Source organism: Schistocerca gregaria, chromosome 2 (assembly GCF_023897955.1).
Source record: "Schistocerca gregaria isolate iqSchGreg1 chromosome 2, iqSchGreg1.2, whole genome shotgun sequence".
Taxonomy (NCBI): Eukaryota; Metazoa; Arthropoda; class Insecta; order Orthoptera; family Acrididae; genus Schistocerca; species Schistocerca gregaria.
The window spans coordinates 26,426,445-26,449,655 of NC_064921.1; the positions used below are offsets into that span (position 1 = coordinate 26,426,445).

Below are 23,211 nucleotides of genomic sequence, written 5' to 3' on the forward strand. Positions count from 1 at the left end.
AGAAGACGACAATGGGATGCCGGTGATGCAGTCAATAACACCCAACTATTTCTGTCCACTTAACACTATGGAAATTGGCGTCTCAGTGTATTTTGATTATAATTCGTTAGTCTTCTTGCGACCTCGTGTTAATACCTCGTGGGAGCAGCCGTAATGTTTTGCTTTTTGAACACCGAACAATAACACACAAAGATAGTAGATAGAAGGATACAAAGTAACGATCAGATTCAAGGGTGCGGATCCTGTTTATCATTAGAAGACTAAACAACATGGGAACATTACGAAAGCAATGAATACGCTAGTTAGTACACATTATTTGAATAGATCTGAAGATGAAAAAGCCAAGATCTGCACAGTGCCCGCATCTGCACTTCAGTTTCTGTCTTAATGGGTATAATGTTTAGTTTCTTCTCTTCTGAATTTTCAAATGAATTGATTATTACGTGGTATAGAATAATCAATTAACTGTGTTTATTACAGCTTCCATTCGCATCAACTTTTTCTACATTCTCCTGCATTTCATGAAAATCTACTTGTATGATCACAAGACTCCCCATAGATGCAATCGATTTCGAGGTGCAAAATATCTGTTGTCGTACTTTATGTGACAGCTGGGCAAAGTTGAATTAAAAAGAATTTTTATTGTACTGAAATAATCTTTTGTCAAAAAGTAACAAGGTAAGTGTTTTACTCGCACATATTTTGTGGGAAACTGTAATCGTGATGGAAGATAACACACCTGAATGTTTGACACAACTGGTAGGAGAAAACGCAGCATATTAACCAAACCCCGCACCTCCTCTCCGTATCCTCCTATGACACCAGCACGGGATTCTCCTCCTATAACGCTACAGAGCTCTTCCTAACAGATCGACGAGTTATTTCCTGCTGTGCACGGAATTAAGCCTCAAAGTTCGCTTGATATTTCCTATCATTTCCATTGAATAATCTGAGTTGTTATCGCTTGAGGTGCAACAGAAAATTGTAAATTTACCGTTTTCAGCACAGGAAAGTCGTTGCACGTGGAAATCGCAACTAATCTCGTCGTTTAAATAGCGTATTACGAGTTCTAGCTACTATTGGAATTGGAAGAGGAGCCAAACATACTTCTTCGCTGGGCTTGTGGTGGTGTGGTAAGTCGTGGAAGAACGTATATTACGTTTCGCGGTTCCAGTATTGCTAACTCAAACGTTTTTATCCCTTCCGTGAAAGAGCTACAAGCAGTCAGATCAAACATAGATAAGCAAATCGCAAGAAAATACTTTCAGCTCATAGTGCAATGGTGAAAAACTTACAATGCTGCACAACAGATAACGCCTCTTTCCGCTACTGACAAGCAAATTTTGTGTTTCTGGGAATACATAACTTTATTTATGAAATGCCACATTTGCATACCTGTTCAGTATGACACAGCATACCAATTAAACAGAGACCCAATCGAAATCTAAGTGAGTAGTATTTTACTAATTCGTGCCGATAGAGGCACGCTTGTGTACAGTTACTGAGTTTTATTAAAACAGACTTTCATCGTAAGGTTATCGTGGGTAGTTTTATTTCATTTCTTATAATACAGGGCACAATTTTCGTAAGGTTTCTTTTAGTGTTGTTAAAACAATACTAAACATGAGAGAGAAATTAATCATCAACGATGTATGCGAATTCTCTGATGTTGTCTATAACAGTCTGACAATGCACATGCAGTTTATTGATTACATGCATGTAGAAAACTTGTTCTGAATTAAAGCTGTCAAACAAGGTTTGAAGAAGAATAAAATGCCACTACCAGACGACAGCTAATGTAGAAAATACTTTTCTGACTTTTTTGGCACGATGCGCCATCCCCATACATAATACAAAAGCTTCGAGCGCATCTGCTGCCTGGCCCTCTATTAAACCTGAAAAGAACAAAATGACGCAGAAGTTAGCCTTTTTTCCACATGCGACTATTTTGGGTTGAGAAGTGAAGAGAATTATGTTCAAAGTTCCATTAAATTGATAACTTTAGAAGACAGCAGAATTGCGTTTAAAAAAAATGTAGTAGCGAATGTAATAGAACACGCGGCGTGTTATCAACAGTGCACGACGCTTGCCGTTACGCTACTAGCTGCGACTTAGCTACAACACCTCTGGAAGTGAACAAAAGTTCCTCCAGAACTTCGGCATTCCATAGTGCTGTGATATAATACATAAGGTCGGATGTAGACTTCTGAGAGGCACACAGTTACAGCTTTTCTTTTGCACTGCACGACGGTTTCAACAAACAGATAGCGCAATAGAGTAACTCAAATGGAAAGGAACACTTCATATTTAAATTTCTGCATTCTACACTGTTGGCAGTTCTCTGTAGGTGGCAGTTACGTTATTTTATTTCGGTGATTACAAAATAGTGCTGGATGTATGCACCGGATAGCCGAGGCAGCTAGTTCATGGTGATTCGGTCAACCAAGTAAATGACTGTACTGAACATGCTGAAAAACCACTACAGGGAGCCTGTGTGTCACATTTCTCATCGAGTGTGCCGCATCGGTGTTATAATAGGAAAATGAATAATAGAGCAGAGGATTCGGTGGTCTGTGGGATTGGTGATAGGTTCATATATTGACGGTCTAGATTCGATTCCACCTTCCGCCGATGATTTTTGATAGGGAGAGACAGATTCTATTCGCTTACGGCTACGCCAAGTGAAGAAGGTATAATGGAATTGTGGTCTGAAATTCACATTAAACATTATCTTCTTTCTCTACCAAGTAGACGTTAGGTTGAACCACAATAAAGTCCGGGGTGGCCAAATTAGAAACTCTATCACCATTAACTTTTCTGATACTAGTTATTCATTTCTAGTGACGAAACAAATGCTATGTAGGGTCACAGGACTCTTATTCCATCTTTTATTTGAGCTTCTGTATGCCGATAAAATTGGTTCTGAACTGGGAATGCAACTCACACCGACCATAACGCGGAATTTGAGCCCTTCGTGACAATACAGCTCTACTACAATTTGTTCTTTGTTCAAAACTGCAAACAAAAATGGTTCAAATGGGACTTAACATTTGTGGTCATTAGTCCCCTAGAACGTAGAACTACTTAAACCTAACTAACCTAAGGGAATCACACACATCCATGCCCGAGGCAGGATTCGAACCTGCGACCGTAGCGGTCACGCGGTTCCAGACTGAAGTGCCTAGAACCCCATGGCCACACCGGCCTGCTCAAAAACTGCAGATTCCCAACATCTCCACATATTGCGCGGGAGTGGGTTCGAATCTTCGCCGGGCGCTAAGGTTTTCATTATTAATTATTAAGCTCTAGCATGAGAACACCTATGCGATGGTGGATAATAATTTTGATTTTTAATGCATTTTCATTCATTGTCAACACTAACGATATCTGACGCTTTTTACTCCCAGTGAGACATATATTTGCGAGATCACTGTAAGTTTAAGGATGTTATTCCGAGCTACTGGTGGAGAAAAATTCGGTAGCTGACGTTTATTTGTGTGTAGTGAACAACGATATATGTGGGATTCGATTCCCAGTCAGCACTGAACTCTTCGTCATATTATCTCTAGTTCAAACATGCTCACATGTCGCTGCTGGTGTAACAAACCCCTATTTAACGTTCGTTTTCTGTAGAACATAACAACGACATGTGCCGGGTTGGAGTTCTGGGAAGGAAAAAAATTAATGTTTCGTCTCGTCATTTCAGTTAAAAGTCCGATATGTCACAGTCGATTGTGCTTCGATAACAATCCGATTAGGTTCTGGGTTCGAATCCATGTACAACACAAAGCTTTACCTCACGGCATTTCAACTAAGTTACTTGTGAAGAAGCAATATTTAACATTTCTCGTAGTTCTTTAACATTGATAATAGATGCTGGGTAGGAATCCGCGTCCATTAAAATTTTTTACGTTGTGTAATTTAAAGTTGATATTTGCTAACTGATACCGTCTAAAATCGAGGTAGGTCCCTCTCTGTATGCCTAGTCAGGAATGACTGTTAGTTTCCGTCAGTCACGAAATCTCAGTCTGCATGACCTGGTTCATCTCTATAGACTATTCAAATGGCTCTGAGCACTATGGGACTTAACTTCTGAGGTCATCAGCCCCCTAGAACTTAGAACTACTTAAACCTAACTAACCTGAGGACATCACAAACAACCAGGCCCAAGGCAGGATTCGAACCTGCGACCGTAGCTGTCGCGCGGTGCCAGACTGAAGTTCCTAGAACCGCTCGGCCACTCTGGCCGGCTCTATAGACTATTCCATTTTTATACAGACACAAGGCGATCCAAGAGGCAGGAAGAATTATAACTAATGAAGAGAGAGAGCATGCAGTTATTACTTATAATTGAGGGTTATCGCGAAGGAAGATGGGCCAATAAACCCTGTACTGAATTCAAGAACAATTATCGCTGTGATAATACGCAAATACACAGGCTGGAGAAACTTGAAGAGTTGCTGCAAAGATTCCACAGGGTGAAAGGTCAAATTTATGTCAAAGAGAGCTGCATCCTTCGTGATGTAAACACTGTACCTGCTTTGCATTTTGTTGAAGTTATCAGTTTTGCTGCCTACCATTCGAACGGAAAATACCGTTGGCTGCATTCATTTGTGGGATAAGTGGGAAACTAGAAGTCTCTGCAGAAGAGTAGGTAACACATTAAGTCGACAATGAAATGTGGAAAGACCGTAATAGAGCCCTAGAGGTCTTGCTCATTGCTCTAAAGCAGTATGGGGGATACTAGATAATCCTATTTTGGCATCAGTAAGGTGGAATTCCTAGGACATGTTATACGAGGGCTATCCACAAAGTACATTACGTTTTCGTTTGTGTCCGTTAGGGGCGGCGCTAGCGCGGCCATCCTGGTGTCATGGCACTCCGCCGCTCAGTCGGCATCCTGCCGTGCTAGTGAGCAGTTAGTGCTGTACTCCGTTGAGTTACTGTGACAGTTTGATATGTCAGCGTTAATTGAAAATGCCGCGAAGTGTGAAGTGCGTGCTGTAATAAATTTTCCGATAGAAATCTACCGGCAGCTTTGTGAAGTGTTGGGGGCAACATAATCACTGAAGATGGAGTGCGTCAGTGGGTCATAAAATTTAAAAATGGCCGAACTAACGTTCACGACGAAGAGCGAAGTGGAAGACCCAGCATAGTAACTGCCGAACGTGTCGAAAAAGTCGATGCCACGGTCCGTGAAAACCGTAATTTCACAATAACGGAACTCTTTATGAGTTTTCCACAAATTTCACGAAGTGTGTTGCACTAAATCATTACCGAAAAGCTTGGTTACCACAAGTTTTGTGCAAGACGGATACCAAAAATCTTGACAGAGATTCACAAAAATCAGCGAATGGCTGCAGCGTTAACGTTTTTGGACGCTTACGAGAAAGAAGGCGACTCATTACTCGATCGCATCGTTACTGGTGACGAAACATGGGTTAAGCATGTGAATGCGAGACAAAATTGCAGTCAGTGCAGTGGGGGAACACAAATTCCCCCCAAAAACCCAAGAAATGCATGCAGACAATGTCGGCAAGGAAGGTGATGGCAACTGTCTTTTGGGACAGAAAAGGTGTGATTTTTTTGGATTTCCTGGAAAGAGCACTACAATAAACTCTCAAAGGTATTGCCAAACTCTGCACAACCTCAGAAAAGCAATACAAAACAAGCGCAGGGGAAAGTTGGGGACAAAGATCTTGCTGATTCACGACAACGCCCGGGCCCACACGGGAAATGCCACTCGTGAAGTTCTCGAATCTTTCAAGTGGGAGTTGTTTCCTCATCGCCGTACAGTCCCGACCTGGCACCGAGCGACTTCCACTTATTCCTAGCAATGAAGAAGTGGTTGGCTATGCAGCGTTCTGATGACGACGCACAGCTTCAAGAAGAGGTAACTACGTGGTTGAAGGCGCAGGCGACCGAATTCTACGACGAAGGAATTTCCAAGCTCAGTCAACGCTACGATAAGTGCCTTAATTTAAATGGCAACTATGTAGAAAAGTAGTATTTAAGTGTGGCTTTCATATGTATATAATTTTAAAAAATTCTAATACTTTGTTTATTTTTAATTCCAAAACGTCATGTACTTTGTGGATAGCCCTCGTAACAGCGGAGGAAATATCACCAAATTCCAAAAAGATAAAGACCACCGCTCAGTTTCCAACACTACAAACGAAGAAAAGTTTGTGGGGACTTTTAGGTATTATTAACCCCTGTACAAGATTCGTGAGGAGTGATTCACTGGCAGCACGACGAGTATGTGCGTTGACAGGCAAGGAAACACTGTGCGTGTGGGTCGTGGCCGCTGAGAGCCAATTTCAGGCATTATAAAATGCGCTGGTAAACAGCTCCTACACTGTTACATCCTCACTTTTCAGCATATTTTTGTATGGCCACTTGCTGTCCCAAGACAGGAATAATGATTATGCATGAAGTTAAAGAGAATGTAGCATGTGTCGAGGAGATAGCATTTGGAAGCCACGTTCATTCTAAAAGTAAGAAGAATTTTTCCACGATGCGGCTCAAAGCTTTAACCATAGTAGCTGCTTTAAGGCAGTTCAGTACTTCCTATTAGGACATAAAACAAGAGTTTATACAAAATTCTGGGCGCTTGCGTTCCTATTCACGGCTAAATTAACACATAGCAGATTGACTAGATGGGTGACTGAAACCTATTCCTTCGAGGAGTGGACTTCTCTGTCACGTATGTTCAGGCGAAACGAATGCAATAGCAAATGTCTGTCTGAGGACGTCGACGAGAGCCACTTCAGCTTATTTTCTCTGAGATATGTGGTCTTCTAAAATTGCGTTATCATTTCAATGAGCGAGACCGAGAAAGCAACAGAAAAAGGATCAGGCACTCAGGCAGGTGAAAGACGTATAAAAAGGGGGGTCAAGCTACAATTAGGCAGTTTTACTTAGTGTGGAAGGGAATTGTTTTCCACTGTAGAAGTTCTACCGACTCATTGTGTATACCAAGGAATTAATAAACAAGCTTATTTGGTACACCCACATCCTGTACACTAACTCTCGTCTGAAGAAATGTTTCGCAAAACTGAAAAAATTATATCATTTCAACAATATGAAGTGCTGGATAAGACAGTTTTTTTCAGTTTGTAAGGCATGTCAAAAGGCGAAACCATCACCACAGATGACACACGCTCTTCTCTACCCGACTGCGCCTAAGAAGCTGCAACAACTTACAGCAGCTGACTTAAAAAGTCCTCTCAATTAACACGCCACGGGTTTCATTACGTGTCGGTGGTAGTGGAAGTGACAACGTAGTTTCTGACCGCGAGACCATAGCATAGGGGTATGACACTGACAGCACATAGGGCTCTGTGCGAAGATTTCCTGATACATGTAGGTCACATTGACAAGATCTTCATCGATAAGAGGCCACATTTTAAATCAGAACGTTGGAGAGCTATTCCGGAGATACACAGGGTACAGCCTACATACATTTCAGAGTACCACCGGAGATTACTGTAATAAAAAACACGCTATTTCGAGCATACATTTGAGCGAATTCCAAGATGTGATAAGTGAGATCCCACACAGTTCGACACTGGTGCCACCTTTACCTATCCTGAAGAATCGGACGCCACCAGAGCGATTCAGAGAAGTGGTCCATTTCCCACCAAGGACGAGAGTGCAGCATCATGGATTGGGGAGTTGAGCGCTGCACAGAATACGTGATGCAGGGAGAAAGAGAAACGAAAGGTTAGATAAGAAGGCGAGGGTAAGAGAGCACCAGGTGGTGCGGAAATTTCTCGTAAAGGCCTTCCGATTTTCGAATAAGCAGAAGAAATTGTGCCACAGATTGTTTTCAGTGTACAATGGCAATGGGGTGCTAAGACTAAGAAGATAGCGCATGTGAACGCATTTGAATTAGAGACCATCAAGTGAAAGAGATCATGTATATGAATGTGTGGTGTCTGTCCTTTCAGCCATTTGCAAAAGAACAGACATCACGCAGTCATATAATAGATTTACCTCGATGAGCAGTGATCCACAACGTTGAGCGCGGATGCTTATTTATGTTCCACTTCTAGCGGTGATCTAAAATTAGCGAGCATGGAGGACATCGACGGAGAATGTGGGTAGGCGGCGCTAAGTGCGAAAGTGAGTCAGCTGGGCAGCGTGCCATGATAGCTCCCGTGTTTACAATGAACACTGCGTCCGGCTGGCACAAGGTTTAAACCAACTGCATAGCAAACAGAAGATTCTGGGTTCGAGTCCCAGTCCGGCACACATTCTCACTTGTCGCCTCTGATTATGCATAATGTCCCGATGCAGTTTATATCATTAGTTCCTTCCCTTTCCTTTCCTGTCACCCTCTCTACCTTCAACTTACATACCATGAAAGAGATCAGTTGTGCGCTCCACATGTCACATCAAAGCTTCCTCAGAATAAGCCAAAACAAAAGATATAAAAGCAGATTAAGCATCTAACGCAACGCAAAATTTGGAACAGGGTACTGTTTTACTACACTGTGCAGTCAGTTTAATATGACCACCTCAATAACCATCTTTTGGAGCCCAGACAACTGTAAGGCATGCAGGAAGAGCGTCAGTGAGGTTCTGGAAAGTACTGACAGGGATGTGGACCAAGCTGACCCCAATTCAGTGGCCACCTGCACTAGATTTTCTTGGTTGAGGGTCTGTAGTGCGAACAGATCCATCAAAGAGGTCCTAGATATTCTCGAGAGCATTTAAATGCAGGGAGTCGAGTAGCCAGTGGAATAGGTTAGTCCCATCCTGGAGCTCGTTGAACTATGCACGTATACTGTGAGGTGTGTGCCACATTGCATTGTCCTGCTGGAAGACGCCATTATGCTGAGGAAACACAAGCTGCATGTAATGGGTGAACACGGTGCCTGAGGATAGATGCATACTTGTGTTGGTCCACTGTGACTTTCAGAACGACGAGATTATCCAGGGAATGCCACGAAAATAATCCTCAGACCATAAAGCATGCGAGGTGTTTTCTTTCAGAGTTTCACACCATATATGCTAACGGCCACCTGCCCCATGGATTATAAAACGTGATTCGTCTGTAAAGGTCATCTGTCACCTCTCAGTGGATGTTCAGATGTGGCAATGGCGTGAAAAGTGCAGCCTTTGTAGCTGATGAACAGCGGTAATCATGGATGCATGAACCAGACACCTGTTACAGAGGCCCATACACAGCAGTCTCCTACGTACAGTCGTTGAGGAGATACCGTTGGTAGCCCCTTTTTCCACAAGGGAATCTCAACAGTTGCATGTCTGTTTCCCTGCACACATCTCTGCAATTATCATTCACACCCGTCAACTATTGCCTGTAGTGTACCCCAGTTGCCTCAGTGCTGGCTTTAGATAGAGCCATTTTGTCAAGCACAGTAGGTTTTCTACATCTACATGATTAGTCTGCAATTCACATTTAAGTGCTTGGCAGAGGGTTCATCGAACCACAATCATACTATATCTCTACTATTCCACTCCCGAACAGCAAGCGGGAAAAACGAACACCTAAACCTTTCTGTTCGAGCTCTGATTTCTCTTGTTTTATTTTGATGATCATTCCTACCTATGTAGGTTGGGCTCAACAAAATATTTTCGCATTCGGAAGAGAAAGTTGGTGACTGAAATTTCGTAAAAAGGTCTCGCCGCGACGAAAAACGTCTATGCTGTAATGACTTCCATCCCAACTCGTGTATCATATCTGCCACACTCTCTCCCCTATAACGTGATAATACAAAACGAGCTGCCCTTTTTTGCACCCTTTCCATGTCCTCGGTCAATCCCGCCTGGTAAGGATCCCACACCGCGCAGCAATATTCTAACAGAGGACGAACGAGTGTAGTGTAAGCTGTCTCTTTAGTGGACTTGTTGCATCTTCTAAGTGTCCTGCCAATGAAACGCAACCTTTGGCTTGCCTTCCCGACAATATTATCTATGTGGTCCTTCCAACTGAAGTTGTTCGTAATTTTAACACCCAGGTACTTAGTTGAATTGACAGCCTTGAGAATTGTACTATTTATCGAGTAATCGAAATCCAACGGATTTCTTTTGGAACTCATGTGGATCATCTCACACTTTTCGTTATTTAGCGTCAACTGCCACCTGACACACCATACAGCAATCTTTTCTAAATCGCTTTGCAACTGATACTGGTCTTCGGATGACCTTACTAGACGGTAAATTACAGCATCATCTGCGAACAGTCTAAGAGAACTGCTGAGATTGTCACCCAGGTCATTTATATAGATCAGGAACAGTAGGGGTCCCAGGACGCTTCCCTGGGGAACACCTGATATCACTTCAGTTTTACTCGATGATTTGCCGCCTATTACTACGAACTGCGACCTTCCTGACAGGAAATCACGAATCCAGTCGCACAACTGAGACGATACCCCATAGCTCCACAGCTTTATTAGAAGTCGCTTATGAGGAACGGTGTCAAAAGCTTTCCAGAAATATAGAAATACGGAATCAACTTGAGATCCCCTGTCGATAGCGGCCATTACTTCGTGCGAATAAAGAGCTAGCTGCGTTGCACAAGAGCGATGTTTTCTGAAGCCATGCTGATTACGTATTAATAGATCGTTCCCTTCGAGGTGATTCATAATGTTTGAATACAGTATATGTTCCAAAACCCTACTGCAAACCGACGTCAATGATATAGGTCTTTAGTTAAATGGATTACTCCTACTACCCTTCTTGAACACTGGTGCGACCTGCGCAATTTTCCAATCTGTAGGTACAGATCTATCGGTGAGCGAGCGGTTGTATATGAGTGCTAAGTGGGGCAGTAGCACGCTAACAGTGTAGAAACGTAACCGTTTAAGAAATGCTTCCATCCCTGTCCCGAAAGTCAACAACCATGACATTCTGGACGCCGGATACATCTCTCAGTTTCCGCATTACGACAACGGCTGCACCTTATTGCACTGCTAGTACTGCCACCTGCTGTCTGTGAGTGGTTGTAGCAAGTTGGCCCCGCGCACACTAATGTGAATATATGAGCTCGAACAGAAATGAAAGCAACATCAATATGTCTCACTGTGAATCCCAAAAAATGCTTCTGTAAATATTTCTGTCACACCTTGGAGTGCTAATGCTGTTAGAACGAAACAGCTATGTGCGGAGAGATAGGTATGGATGTTTGATGAGAAGCCCCAACATCTGGTGTAAGTGGCCTTATGAGTATCACAGAGGCGTTTTCACATAGCAATGTTGAGGTGCATTAGGAACTGGATTTGCACCTTATTCCAGGTGACTTTAAAGTGAGGAAATGGATGGTTATCTTTTATAAGCGTGTCGTATTTACAAGATTATTATGATTCTCCTTTATCTGGTAGACAGGGTTAGGTTAGGTGTTCAGTATTTCGTCCGTGTCATCAGCACGTTGGAGGCGACTATTTGATATAAATGCACTCAGGTCCTCGCCAAAGTTGCAAGCGAGTGGACACTGATTTTGGTGGAAGTTTCTGAGATTATAGTTGTTCAATATCAGAGAACGCATGAACGGAATGAATGCTCAATAAGAACAGTTTTGTTTTTATGGAAGCACATACGGCGCAGGTTCGGAGAGGTAAGCAGGTTGGTTGGCTTAGGAGGGACGACAAGGGCGATTCACGATTACGGGGATACGAGTTCTGCTGTGGCACACTCAGTCGTACATAAATCAGCAACAGGCCCATCTTCAGCAATGGAATATTATTGGACATGGAGTGTATTGGTTACTAACGTTTTCCATTTTGTTGTTTAACACCATACAACAGACTCATATGGTACCAGAGATGGTAAATAACATGAAACAGAGGGATGACAGACACAGATTTATGAGCGTACTGGGTTACCGAACACAACGAGAAGAATGAAGTATCTGTAAGAATTACAATACTTACACTTATATAAAGGTATGTAATTCATTTAGTTTACAGAATAATATAGGGTGAGTTTCACTCGTTCACTCGTCCTCATATGCGATTTTGGAAGGTATAATGACTTAATGTGTATAATATGTAGTAAAATATTATTTTCCATGTTGTGAGATTTTTTTGATAGGTAAACTTTTCAGCACATAAAGCTCTGCTAAAGTGGATATCGTAGAAAGACAACTCAACAAAAATGATAGCTGGATACAAAATTATGGTACGAGCAAGCACAAACACCTCAGTTTGTATAACATGACCTTAAATGCCATCATTATAAATAATTCTACCTTTTAGTTTAATTGCTCATTTTACAGAGCTAACTCGTTTCTATGAGGTTGCAAATTAATAAGACTGTTGCACAGAATGCATGGCATGAGTACAAGGCATGGACTAATACTAATCAACTAACATAACCCACTATCTTGTACTAACTCCAACAGCTGCAACGATTTATATTCGTACTGTACAAAAGACAAAATAATTTTGTTGTCATAAGAGGCACTAATTGTCAATTAGATTGTAAATACAACATGAACAATACAAAGAACATTATTAGTAATAACGATTCAACAGAAGTTTTGTAAAGACCAGGTAATTATTTAGATTCTGAGTTTTTCTGGATTATCGTTATACTTGGGACTCAGCTTGAAGACTTTTTAATTCATTTCATACTATCAGAGTCACTTCGTACTTGCAACGTCGATATTATGAGGATACAATTGTAGCTTGTGTTTAGTATTGTAATAGTATAATGTTTGTACTGAATCTGGTCTTGAGGGACTGTGCAAGGTTACACATAAGAAGTGGGGGCTACAGCGCCATATTCCACAACAGGATCCACCAGGGGAAGCGAGCGAGAAGCAGCCACCCCAGATGGAGGCAGCCAACTCCAAGGTCACACAGTTGCGAAGTACAGATCATTTCCATTGTCGATGCAAAAGTGCGGGTTTGGAGAATCATTAGCAACTTTCAGGGTCGAGAATCAGAAGGCAACACAGCTAGATTTGCTGTCACAACATAGTCATGCCACAGCCCAGGAAGACACAGCTGTTAGTATAAACAAGGGAACCACATGCACTGCAAGTACCCTAATTGCTGGTCATGCTGATGCAATATTAATGAAAATTAACATTTACCTTGAGGAATATATCACATAAATAGTCTACATTACTAAAGTGTGCTGTCCGTTGTGTCCGAGCAGTTCTAGGCGCTTCAGGCTATAACCACACAACCGCTACGGTTGCATGTTCGAATCCTGCCTCGAGTATGGATGTGTGTAATGTCCTTAGGTTAGTTAGGTTTAAGTAGTTCTAAGTTCCAGAGGACTGATGACCTCAGAAGTTAAGTCCCATAGTGCTCAGGACCATCTGAACCATTTTTTAAATGAAGTGTAAACCCCCTTTTTTTTCCTAATGCATGATTTGATTCATTAATCAGTCTGTACTACGACACAGTACTGTGCTAAATTACCACTACCTGTTACCATATTTTTGTTATTTTAGTGACAATACACATATGTTATCTGCCATCACATTCGGTATCGATCAGGGTACCTCTGCCCTTAGGTAGCGAAGACTGACTGTCCAAATTACTACACAAAGAGTTACTGTTCAGCTCGAGGGATACCATCAACATCACAATATGAACGACCAGTAGCACTAACACTACATTGATCTTAGGGAAGTACCACAGACTGTTTCGCTCCTGGTTCCACACACGTGTTGCCATCGAGTTGATACTGTGGAAAAGGCAAGCCTTGTCATTATTGTGCATGTGATGTCTCGCATACTATCACTGACACCTCTCTCCAGGTTATACCTGGATGAAATAGAAGATGGTCTACCTGCTATCCACTGCAGCTGGTGTGAACACCAGATGTGTCACAACCACACTGCAATTAACAACCAGATTAAAGTGCTATGAACTGGTCCACTGCTCTTCCACTGTACATTGTGCCTAAACGAAACTCCCACTGTAATCTCATGTCAAAGTGAAGCTGACAGTGCTAATGTGAGAATATGAAGTGGTACCACCCTCAGGTTAGATACACACTCAGTGTCATTATGTGTTTTTTCGACAGACTGTTATGTTTGATATCTACGTTCTATTTGTTTTTATCATGTATTCCGCTATATATTATATTCATATGTATTATGAACAATTCATAACTGCTGCACGGGCTTGTATTTAAGTTTTGAATTAACAAATATCCACATGCTCATTGTTAACAATTCAATGGCGCAGGTAATGATTAGATTCCTTGTTGCCATTATCACATTAGTACAGGCACCTTGTTTGTCACAGACAAATTATTTAAGTAATGTGAAACATTCTCTATCTAAAGTAGTATTTAGAATTACTTCTGATAAGAAATTAACATTTCTTATGTATCAGAAAACATTGCTAACTGTCAGCACATAATCGGCTTTATATGTTTGTTTTTGTGTTTGTTTCAGTGTTAGATATCTTGTTCTATGCACCATTGTCTACAACCATAGTCTATTTTCAAATGTATCTCTAGTTTAATTTGTCGATGATTACATCTGTAGGACATCCCAGTATTTTCAAAAACAAGATTTGTATCATAATCAGGACATATATCTGCAGATGGTATGTACTTTCCATATACTTCTCAATAATCGTATATTGATATTCTTGTATGGTTATTGGTGTGAGTGTACTCTTTCTCACTGATATCTTATCCTGTCATGTAACGAATGGGCAAGAAACCACACTTGATGAATGGCAAAATAGCAGACACAATTTTATAATGTAATTTCGACTCTGGCCTTAGTAGAGAGAATATTTTCTTAATCAGCTGGTAATACAGTTCTCATTTGTTCTTTATACATTCATTAATTTATCAAAAATTTGCCTTAAACACTTAGTCCAGCATTAAGTGAAGGTCAGAGTGGTTTCCTTGAGGATGTATGTCGTTAATTTTGTTTGTAACCTTATCCTTATCTACACGTCGTTGTTGTCAATGTTGCTTGTAGTACACTCTCGGCAGCTATTGCTGTTGGTTGTTACTTAGACAAACTTGATGTCCTCACTGAATCCGGCTCACTGTGACTGCAAAATTTTGCTCGTTAGTGCCCCTCAACTTATCTCTGGCGCACATTTTGATTTTAGGGGTACGTTACAAAAAAAGTGGAAATCCATTTGCTGCATTGCTTTTCATTTAATAGGAGAATTACATTCGCTTCAGAGGATAAGGAGGAGGCAGAATATTACAGTAATAGCTTAAAAAAGAAAATTGAACTGCAGTGACTGTATGTACTGACCTCTAACTAATTTCATCTCTTAACTACATTTAACATGGTTCAGGACTTCTTTTTCCTTGCTTTATAAGACTACTTGGGAAAAGGGTGCACAGTGTATCTGGGACTGGTAAGGCAATGTCTGATACCAGATGAAAATCAAAAGGTTGAGACGAAGTCAAGTTACCTGAGTATCGCTTACAGCGTAATATTTTAGCGTTGAGAACAGTGAACTCACCATAAACAGCTTACAGACTTCTCCCAGCAGATCATTCCATACCAGAGTTGACTTTTGTCGAATCTGAAACGAGCAAAGCTGAAGCTATTATTCAGATTGACGTCCATCACTTCTAGAAAAATAAGAAATCTTATTTTTACAGAGAAAAACAAAAGCATATAACATTGCTATATGAAGAGGCATATGTACGTAGTTAGTTAAACAGATATCACGTTGTATAAACGCGAACTATGTCAGCATGTGTGACCACTTTAGTGAGCACCAAACTACTAGCTCAGCCTGAAGATCTGCTACTACCGTAGTCCATAGCGACTGTGAAATCGAAAGAGAAATATGTGTCACATTAGACGCTTATGAAAGACATTTCAAAACAACTTCACGATGGACGCACTGTGGAGTATTTAAACAATCAGATCGAAAGTACACAGACTCCTGTCAGTGAACATCAGTATGGGATGTGCCCATCTGTTGATTTTATGCTGTCTTAAACTGTGCTGGGGATATTTTCAATGAGGTATCTGAATGTGTGGAGAAATGATAGACCATTCTTCCTCAAGGGCTGAAGGCAGAGAACTGTTGGACAGTCCAGGCTGGGGTCAAGTGAACGTTGTAACTCATCCCGAACGTGATCCATTAGGTACAGGTTGGAGCCTGGACAGGCCAGTCCATTCCAGGAGTGTTACTGTCCACAGACCAATGCCTCACAGTCGCTGCTTTAGGACAAAATAAATGTCATTGAGTACAGACAATCATCTCTATACTGTTCCTCTGCTATATGCAGTACACAATGCTGTTCAGTGTATTTTCCTAAGTGCTGTTTTCCTAAGTGCAATAAGGGGACCACACCATCACCACGAAAAACACTTCTGTGTAGTAGTACCATCTCCCCTGGACTCTGCTGCTGGCACGAGACACCAGACTGCCACAGAGAATAATGCCATTCATCACTTCAAATCACACGTTTTCGGTCATCCCTTGTCCAGGTGCTGACACTCTTTACACCACCTCAAGCATCGTTTAGCACTGACTATAGAAATTTGTGGGCATATGAGGATCTGCTCGACCATTGTATTATATATGATATTATTTATGCATGTCCAAAGGAACTTCGCATCGTAATTAGAATAACACAGGTATTGCAACATCGTATTTATCTGCTAATACAAGGCAAGTGACTTTCAAGTGCAGCATCTGACCTGTATGGGGATATCCATAAAGAACATCCAATTACAGGTAGTAGACGCATGGTTCACGACATATGGAAGCTTGGGTCTGGCAGTGGATCCTGCATGCCAACTGGTAAGGCGACTGCTCGTGATAAGCGGGAAATGTGAGGTCGAGTCCCGATCCGGCACAAATTTTCAATGTCGCCATTCCATTCTATAGCCGATGCAGTTGCGAATTCATTTGATGGGGTAGTACCGCAGTCATTGTTCAACCTGGTCTGCTGGTAGTGCTTTGGAGTTCATAAGCGAATCCTTCCACTGGTTTATGCATTTTTACAACCATCCTCTGCCATCCTCGATAGCCCCTGTCCATCTCTATGTAAGATCTGCTTGATCTTGGTTTAGCAGTGGTTCTTACTTCGCATTTTCACTTCACAGTGACATCACCAATAGTCGATTTGGGCAGTTTTAGAGTAGTTGAAACTCGCCTGGTGGAGTAGCTACTCAGGTGGCATTCAATGATTAATCCATGTTGAAGTCGCTGTAGTCTCCTGACTGAGCCATTCTGTTGTTAATGATTCTCTTCTAACAACACAATACTCTCCACCTTCTTTTATACTGGTGGGTTGGCCTCTTGTGACATCTGGTGGTCGATTCCCCATTGCATATGGGTGTCTGGCTGCTTTTTCTCAGAGAGTGTATGTACAAGAGTTAGTCATATAATTTTAATATGACATCCGTAAAATACAATGAAAGCATGTCCGAAGGCCATGTCACAGTACTATAGTAGAATGCTAGAGGAGTTAGGATAATATGGGGCTGATCATTGATTACGTTAAATCATCATCATCATCATCATCTCAGCCTTTTCCCACATCGTGTGAGGTCGGCGTTGCTTTGTTGTTTTTCCATAAATGCCTATCCAGTGCTTTTTCTCTGAGCCATTCTTTCTCTCCTGCTACCTTGTCTTCCCATCTTAGTTTCGGTCTTCCTCTTTTCCTTAGTCATGCCTTGATGAAGTTAAATATCAAATGATTATTCATTTTCTATGTTGAAATAGAACAGCGCTGCAACAGAGCGTAAGAATGTTTGGAAGTATACAGCCTCAGAAGCTTCCAGTGTGGTCAAACAAATCTGAATGATGAAAACGAAGCATCAGACTCTCTCTCTGAGAAGAAACTGGAATCATAACAGAAGTGGAGGCCATGGTGCTGGAAGACACCTGAGTCACAATCAAGGCGATGCTGGGAAAAGTAAAAGTCGGTCAGCAACCAGTTTTTAACATTTTGCACAACGTTTTTAACGTGACAGAGGTCGCCGCCCGCTGGATTCCTCGACTTCTCACACCCTTTCATAAATCCTGCTGAGCGTGGCAGCAGTGGAAGTGTTGCAGCTGTGTCGAAACAGTCCAAGACACTTTGAAAATAACATCCTTTTATTTTTATTAACTGGAAACCGTGTGTGACAAAACCTTTTTGGTAGCAATGTGGAAACCATTAAATTCCGATTACAGAGCATGATCTTGAACGGCTTTTCCGACTCTACTTTTAAACACGAAATTATACCGTGAAAATTAATTTTGATGTGTGTGATACCAATTAATCTAAACATCTCTCTATGTGTAAATGGACTTGAAGAATGATGATCAATAATACTCATAATGACTTCCTAATGAAAAAAAATCAGACACAGTGGCTAACGTTTTCTTAACGGAAACTGTGGCCCATTAGAAAAACGCATGTGTTAAATTTATATGAAATTTTCTAAATGAAATCTGCTCCTAATACTCCCACAAAAGGTTTGTTTACGCCCTATAATTGTTTGTTACCTTGGCAATGGATAACTGAGCTGTGCCCTATCTGCACTGCAAAAATTATGAACTGAATGATGAGCTATAAAAAACCACCGTGCCTTCTTATCTTGTTGGTTAAGCTGCTGTAGCAAATGGCCTTTACATCCTCTTTCAAAAATCCTAATCACTGTTCACACAGTGTTGCAAGGCGTAACAGTGTATCTTTCTACCAAGCACGTTTTTAATATAACCATTGAGCATACGCTTCTACAAAAAGTCTCGTACATAAGTAAGAGAGTACTTTGCAGTTAGATTGAAACCTTTTAACAGCACAGGAAAACTCTAACTATGATGAACTATTACTCATTCTCGACATTTTCTCAGAATTGCCATGCATCATACTGAACACTTTTAACGGATTCTTTTTTTAAATCACACTTACTCTTTTAGGTTCCCAATAAAATACCTTTAAGTTAATTTGGTGGGAGAGAGCAATTAGAATACAGTACATGATGAAACCTTTGAACTACAATAATTGCTAAACTAGCACTTGCAGCAAAACAAACTCAGTGCACTTACCTCTTTCCCAATGAGCCACCTCTCTTTACAGTTTTATCAAATCATTCTCTACACTCAATTCTCAAGTATATCTTCTTAAACAAAAATCTCTGTGCGCCACATCGCTTTGACTTCTACACTCACCCGAGCTACAATAATTGCTAAACTAGCACTTGCAGCAAAACAAACTCAGTGCACTTACCTCTTTCCCAATGAGCCACCTCTCTTTACAGTTTTATCAAATCATTCTCTACACTCAATTCTCAAGTATATCTTCTTAAACAAAAATCTCTGTGCGCCACATCGCTTTGACTTCTACACTCACCCGAGCTCTACTCAATTATAGTACAAACTGTGGTAGCCAAAGAATATGTATTACTCACGTGTTCAGTATGCAAAGATTCTCAAAGTGATAAAATTTCCAAATAAATTGTCAAATACACCATATAAGCTAATATTTCTCATGTTATATACATCTTTCATAACCATTTCTCCTAATATGTACAGCTTTCAACTGTTTTTGGACGCCTGATCACATTACACGCGTGTTAGGTGTACTGTTATAAACCCAAGCACAGTAAACTGTGGAAACACGTGCATTCACCTATGCGGAAGAAATCCAAGACCAAACCGCCACCGTGCACAATGAGACTGTCCTTTCTATTGGACTGCTGCTAACGGATTATATTTTTAAGAGGCAGACTGACCCAGGAGAAAACTCTCAGTCTCCTGACTGAGTATTGGGAGGCTTTCAAAACACTGTCGCATGAGGCAGATCATTGGAAGGTCAGAGGAGGGTACTGGGAAATATCGTCATTCTACAAGACTGCAGAGGGGACAGTTGTTGAACGTGCGTCCACCTCGATGTACAATCACGAACTGCCGAAAATCAGGATCCTCTCCCCTCCTCCCTCTCTCCATCCACCGACGAGGAGGACATAGCCTCACCGCATATGCTATCCGCTGTCCAGCTTGAGGCGATGTTCCTTCATTGATACAAAACCTGGTATGGTTAAGTAAGCAACAGGAGATAAAAGGACGGCTGTCCCAAGTGTAACTTGTTCATGTACAGCGACACAGCCGCCCCTAATGGTTAGGGGCGCACCTGCGGCGGCGACCTGACACACACTAGGCAGGCCCTCAACGTCTCCAATAGGCCCCTCCTTCTGTGATAGAAAACACTTAATTAACGTCAACATCTCTTTCCTGTAATCTATTTAAAGAAATGAAAACACAATTGCGACGATAATAAATGTTCTCTTGCCACGAAAACAGGCAAAGTCCATTTTCCTTTACATTTATAAGCAAAAACAGTGTAGGTTTTACGTTTGACTGCAAGATACAATCCGCATGTCATTATTTTGTAACGTCCAATGAAGTGCACCACCACCGATCATAAATGATCACCAGAGACGTGTCTACAATGTGTAAAACCAGGAAAAAAACCTCGACTATTTTAATGTGAAAATTACTGATCACCACAGAACGTCCTTGTTATGTCGAAACAGTCATTGGAGTAAAGAAAACAAATCTGTATTAAGTAATTTCTTTCAGATTGTTCAACAAACTACATAACCTAAAAGCGTTTCTCAAGTTCAGTGTCTGTAAATAAACCGTCATCCAAATGTGTGTTACACAACATTACAGACAATCTTTCACGCCATTGGCATACATGTTGGGGAAAAAACATTCACTTTACTTTCGACAACAACAAGCTGTAATTCAAGAGAACGGAGTTGTTTTGTACACTGTGGCAGGCCCCCCTTTCACCAATATCATCATTTTACCAATATCATACTAGAGTTTACGAAACAAATCTTGAGAGCCAGTCTCGTACTGTGCTGATGGGAAATTCAAATTTCGTCACGAGATATCGCTGAAAAGAAAGGAAAAGAAACACTTGCCAAGAATCTTTCCGTGGTGCCATAGGCGCCTCCTCCACCCACCAGCGGCACGTCATGGGTATCAGTTTCATAGGCTAAGTAATGAAATTGATCATGAGAGCAGTTTTCGTGGCGAGTAACTTTTTTTTTTTTTAGTTGTCGGATTACATTCACTACTTAGGTCAAATGGGAATCTCCGGAGGGAAGACGATATTCTTTTCGAGGAACTCTATTGAGAACCGATATTTGAAGCTCACCACAGAGGGATTCTACAGCCCACACCATACGTTTTGCGTAATATCTGCGCTATAAAAACATGTCGAAGCGACTACGTTACCGTCACCCTGCACAAAAAGCGGTCTTGAGTCTACATGCACACACACACAAGTAGCTGATAGTTTACGATTTCGGGTAGGAATGCTGTCTGCTATTTTGAATCAAGCCTATCCATTCTACTATGTACTTCGGTTGGATGCTGTAGAGACGTCTTTTAATGATTACAGTCGCTTGTGAATCATATTCGTACCACACTCATATCTCGAAACGAGTCACCTTTTTCAAACCTATCTGCTAAAGATCCCATACAGCGAAAATTCCAGCGCTATTTTTTAGACAGGCCCTCTGCATCTTGGTAGTGATCAAAGTCGCTTTCACAGACTGGTGTGGCCGGCCGTTGTGGCCGAGTGGTTATGGGCGCTTCAGTCTGAAACCGCACGACCACTACGGTCGCAGGTTCGAATCCTCCCTCGGGCATGGATGTGTGTGATGTCCTTAGGTCAGGTTTATGTAGTTCTATGTCTAGGGGACTGATGACCTCAGATGCTAAGTCCCATAGTGCTTTGAGACATATGAGCCATTTGAACAGACTGATGTAAAGTTCCATCACCTGTACTGTAGGATGGCCATATCTAACCATCAATCACACGAGAAGGTTCCTCTGTTGTTGCTTCATAAGCAGTTTAATACTTTTTTTTTCGGTTGTAACACACTCATTCAGTGTACACCGCTGTACAGTTTGTTTTTTGTACCATGACTTAGATACGTGTTGTACTGTACCATCCAACAGAAAAAAAATGCTTCTCTAACTTCATCTGATAGATTTTTACTGCATCTCTCTCTTCCAGTATACCGAAAACGAATACCATGTATGTGCTGGTATCGAGGACATGCGGTGATCCTATTAAATTCACAGGTATTTGTCCATTGGAGCAGGCGGCCTGTGATCTACGTCGCTTACAGAGACCGGTGTAAAGTTTCAACGCCAGTACTGTACGAGAACCATCTCTCACAGATTATCAGTCGCAGGGGAGGCTCCTTGTTTCGTTGTCTGATACACTACTTTTTCTGCTGTAACACGCTTTGCACACTGCCATACATTTTGTTTTTTTCCGCCACGACTTTGAAGTCTGTGTCACATTCTAAACTGAAATTAACACGTTTTGGGCCATTGGATCCCCCAGAAAACTAAATATCACATGGTGTAAATCATGTTGGTGCTGCTGACCCCACAACACACCCACACACTGCGTCATTGAAATAAGAGACAGTCACATCATAAGGAAACTTGAAGAGATTTGAGGCATTGTGGAGCGTTTCCAAACAGCTGTCCAAAGGTGACTGACCACCTCTACATTTAAACTTTTCATTCACCGTGACGGTATAGCTGATGGCGCTGTGACCTGCTTAATTGATTCCTTGTATTGCTGCCATCCACGCTATCACTGTTTCGGTGTTAGCCTTCCCCAGAAAATGTTGCCTCGTCGACCAAGACTTTTTCCCCCATCTCAAACAAGCGATGTCAGTCAGTCATTACGTGGTAATCAACTGCATACCCGTGGACTGTTGGGATGGAAAAGAAACCGTCGATGTACTGTATTAATAAGTATCATAATTAGTGCGTTCAATTTTAGCAATTTTATCGTAATTTCAACACCGACCAATGACGGGCAGCATGCTTACCAACTTCTGCACCATCGCTAAACAGCCCCTCCACTACTTTGCGAGTGCCATCGTGAATGTAAGTAGATAACTTTGCAGTACTTTCATTCATTGCTAATTCTCGAACACATACACCAAAGTATACCAGACAGTGACCTACATATCTCTAGCACTTCGAGCATAATGTGTAACTTACGTTCTCTATGTGGATGGGAGTCACAGAGCATTCCTGCATTCTTAGGACCAACGCTCCCTGTGTTACTAGCACAGATGTAATCTGCAGATGACCAGAAGTAGAGCGCTACATTCCACGTTCCGTGTAGGAACAGTGCGAGCCGAGGCTGTAACTACTGTCCTGCACAAATCCAAGAGCACAAGATTCCTCCAGATGCGCGGTTGTCGAGGAGGTTAGCACCCATTATCGGTGTATAGTAGAGATGAATCTATTG

At 41.6% G+C, this 23,211-nt stretch overlaps 1 protein-coding gene across 1 annotated transcript in view; it reads right to left on the reverse strand.

The window, feature by feature from the left end:
* LOC126335596 (gamma-interferon-inducible lysosomal thiol reductase-like) overlaps positions 1-23,211 on the reverse strand; it is a 107,643-nt gene that overhangs the window by 21,258 nt on the left and 63,174 nt on the right. The window contains exon 5 of the mRNA XM_049999046.1: positions 15,426-15,488. Within this exon, the coding sequence (XP_049855003.1) occupies positions 15,426-15,488 (63 nt within the window). The remainder of the gene's footprint in view (positions 1-15,425; positions 15,489-23,211) is intronic.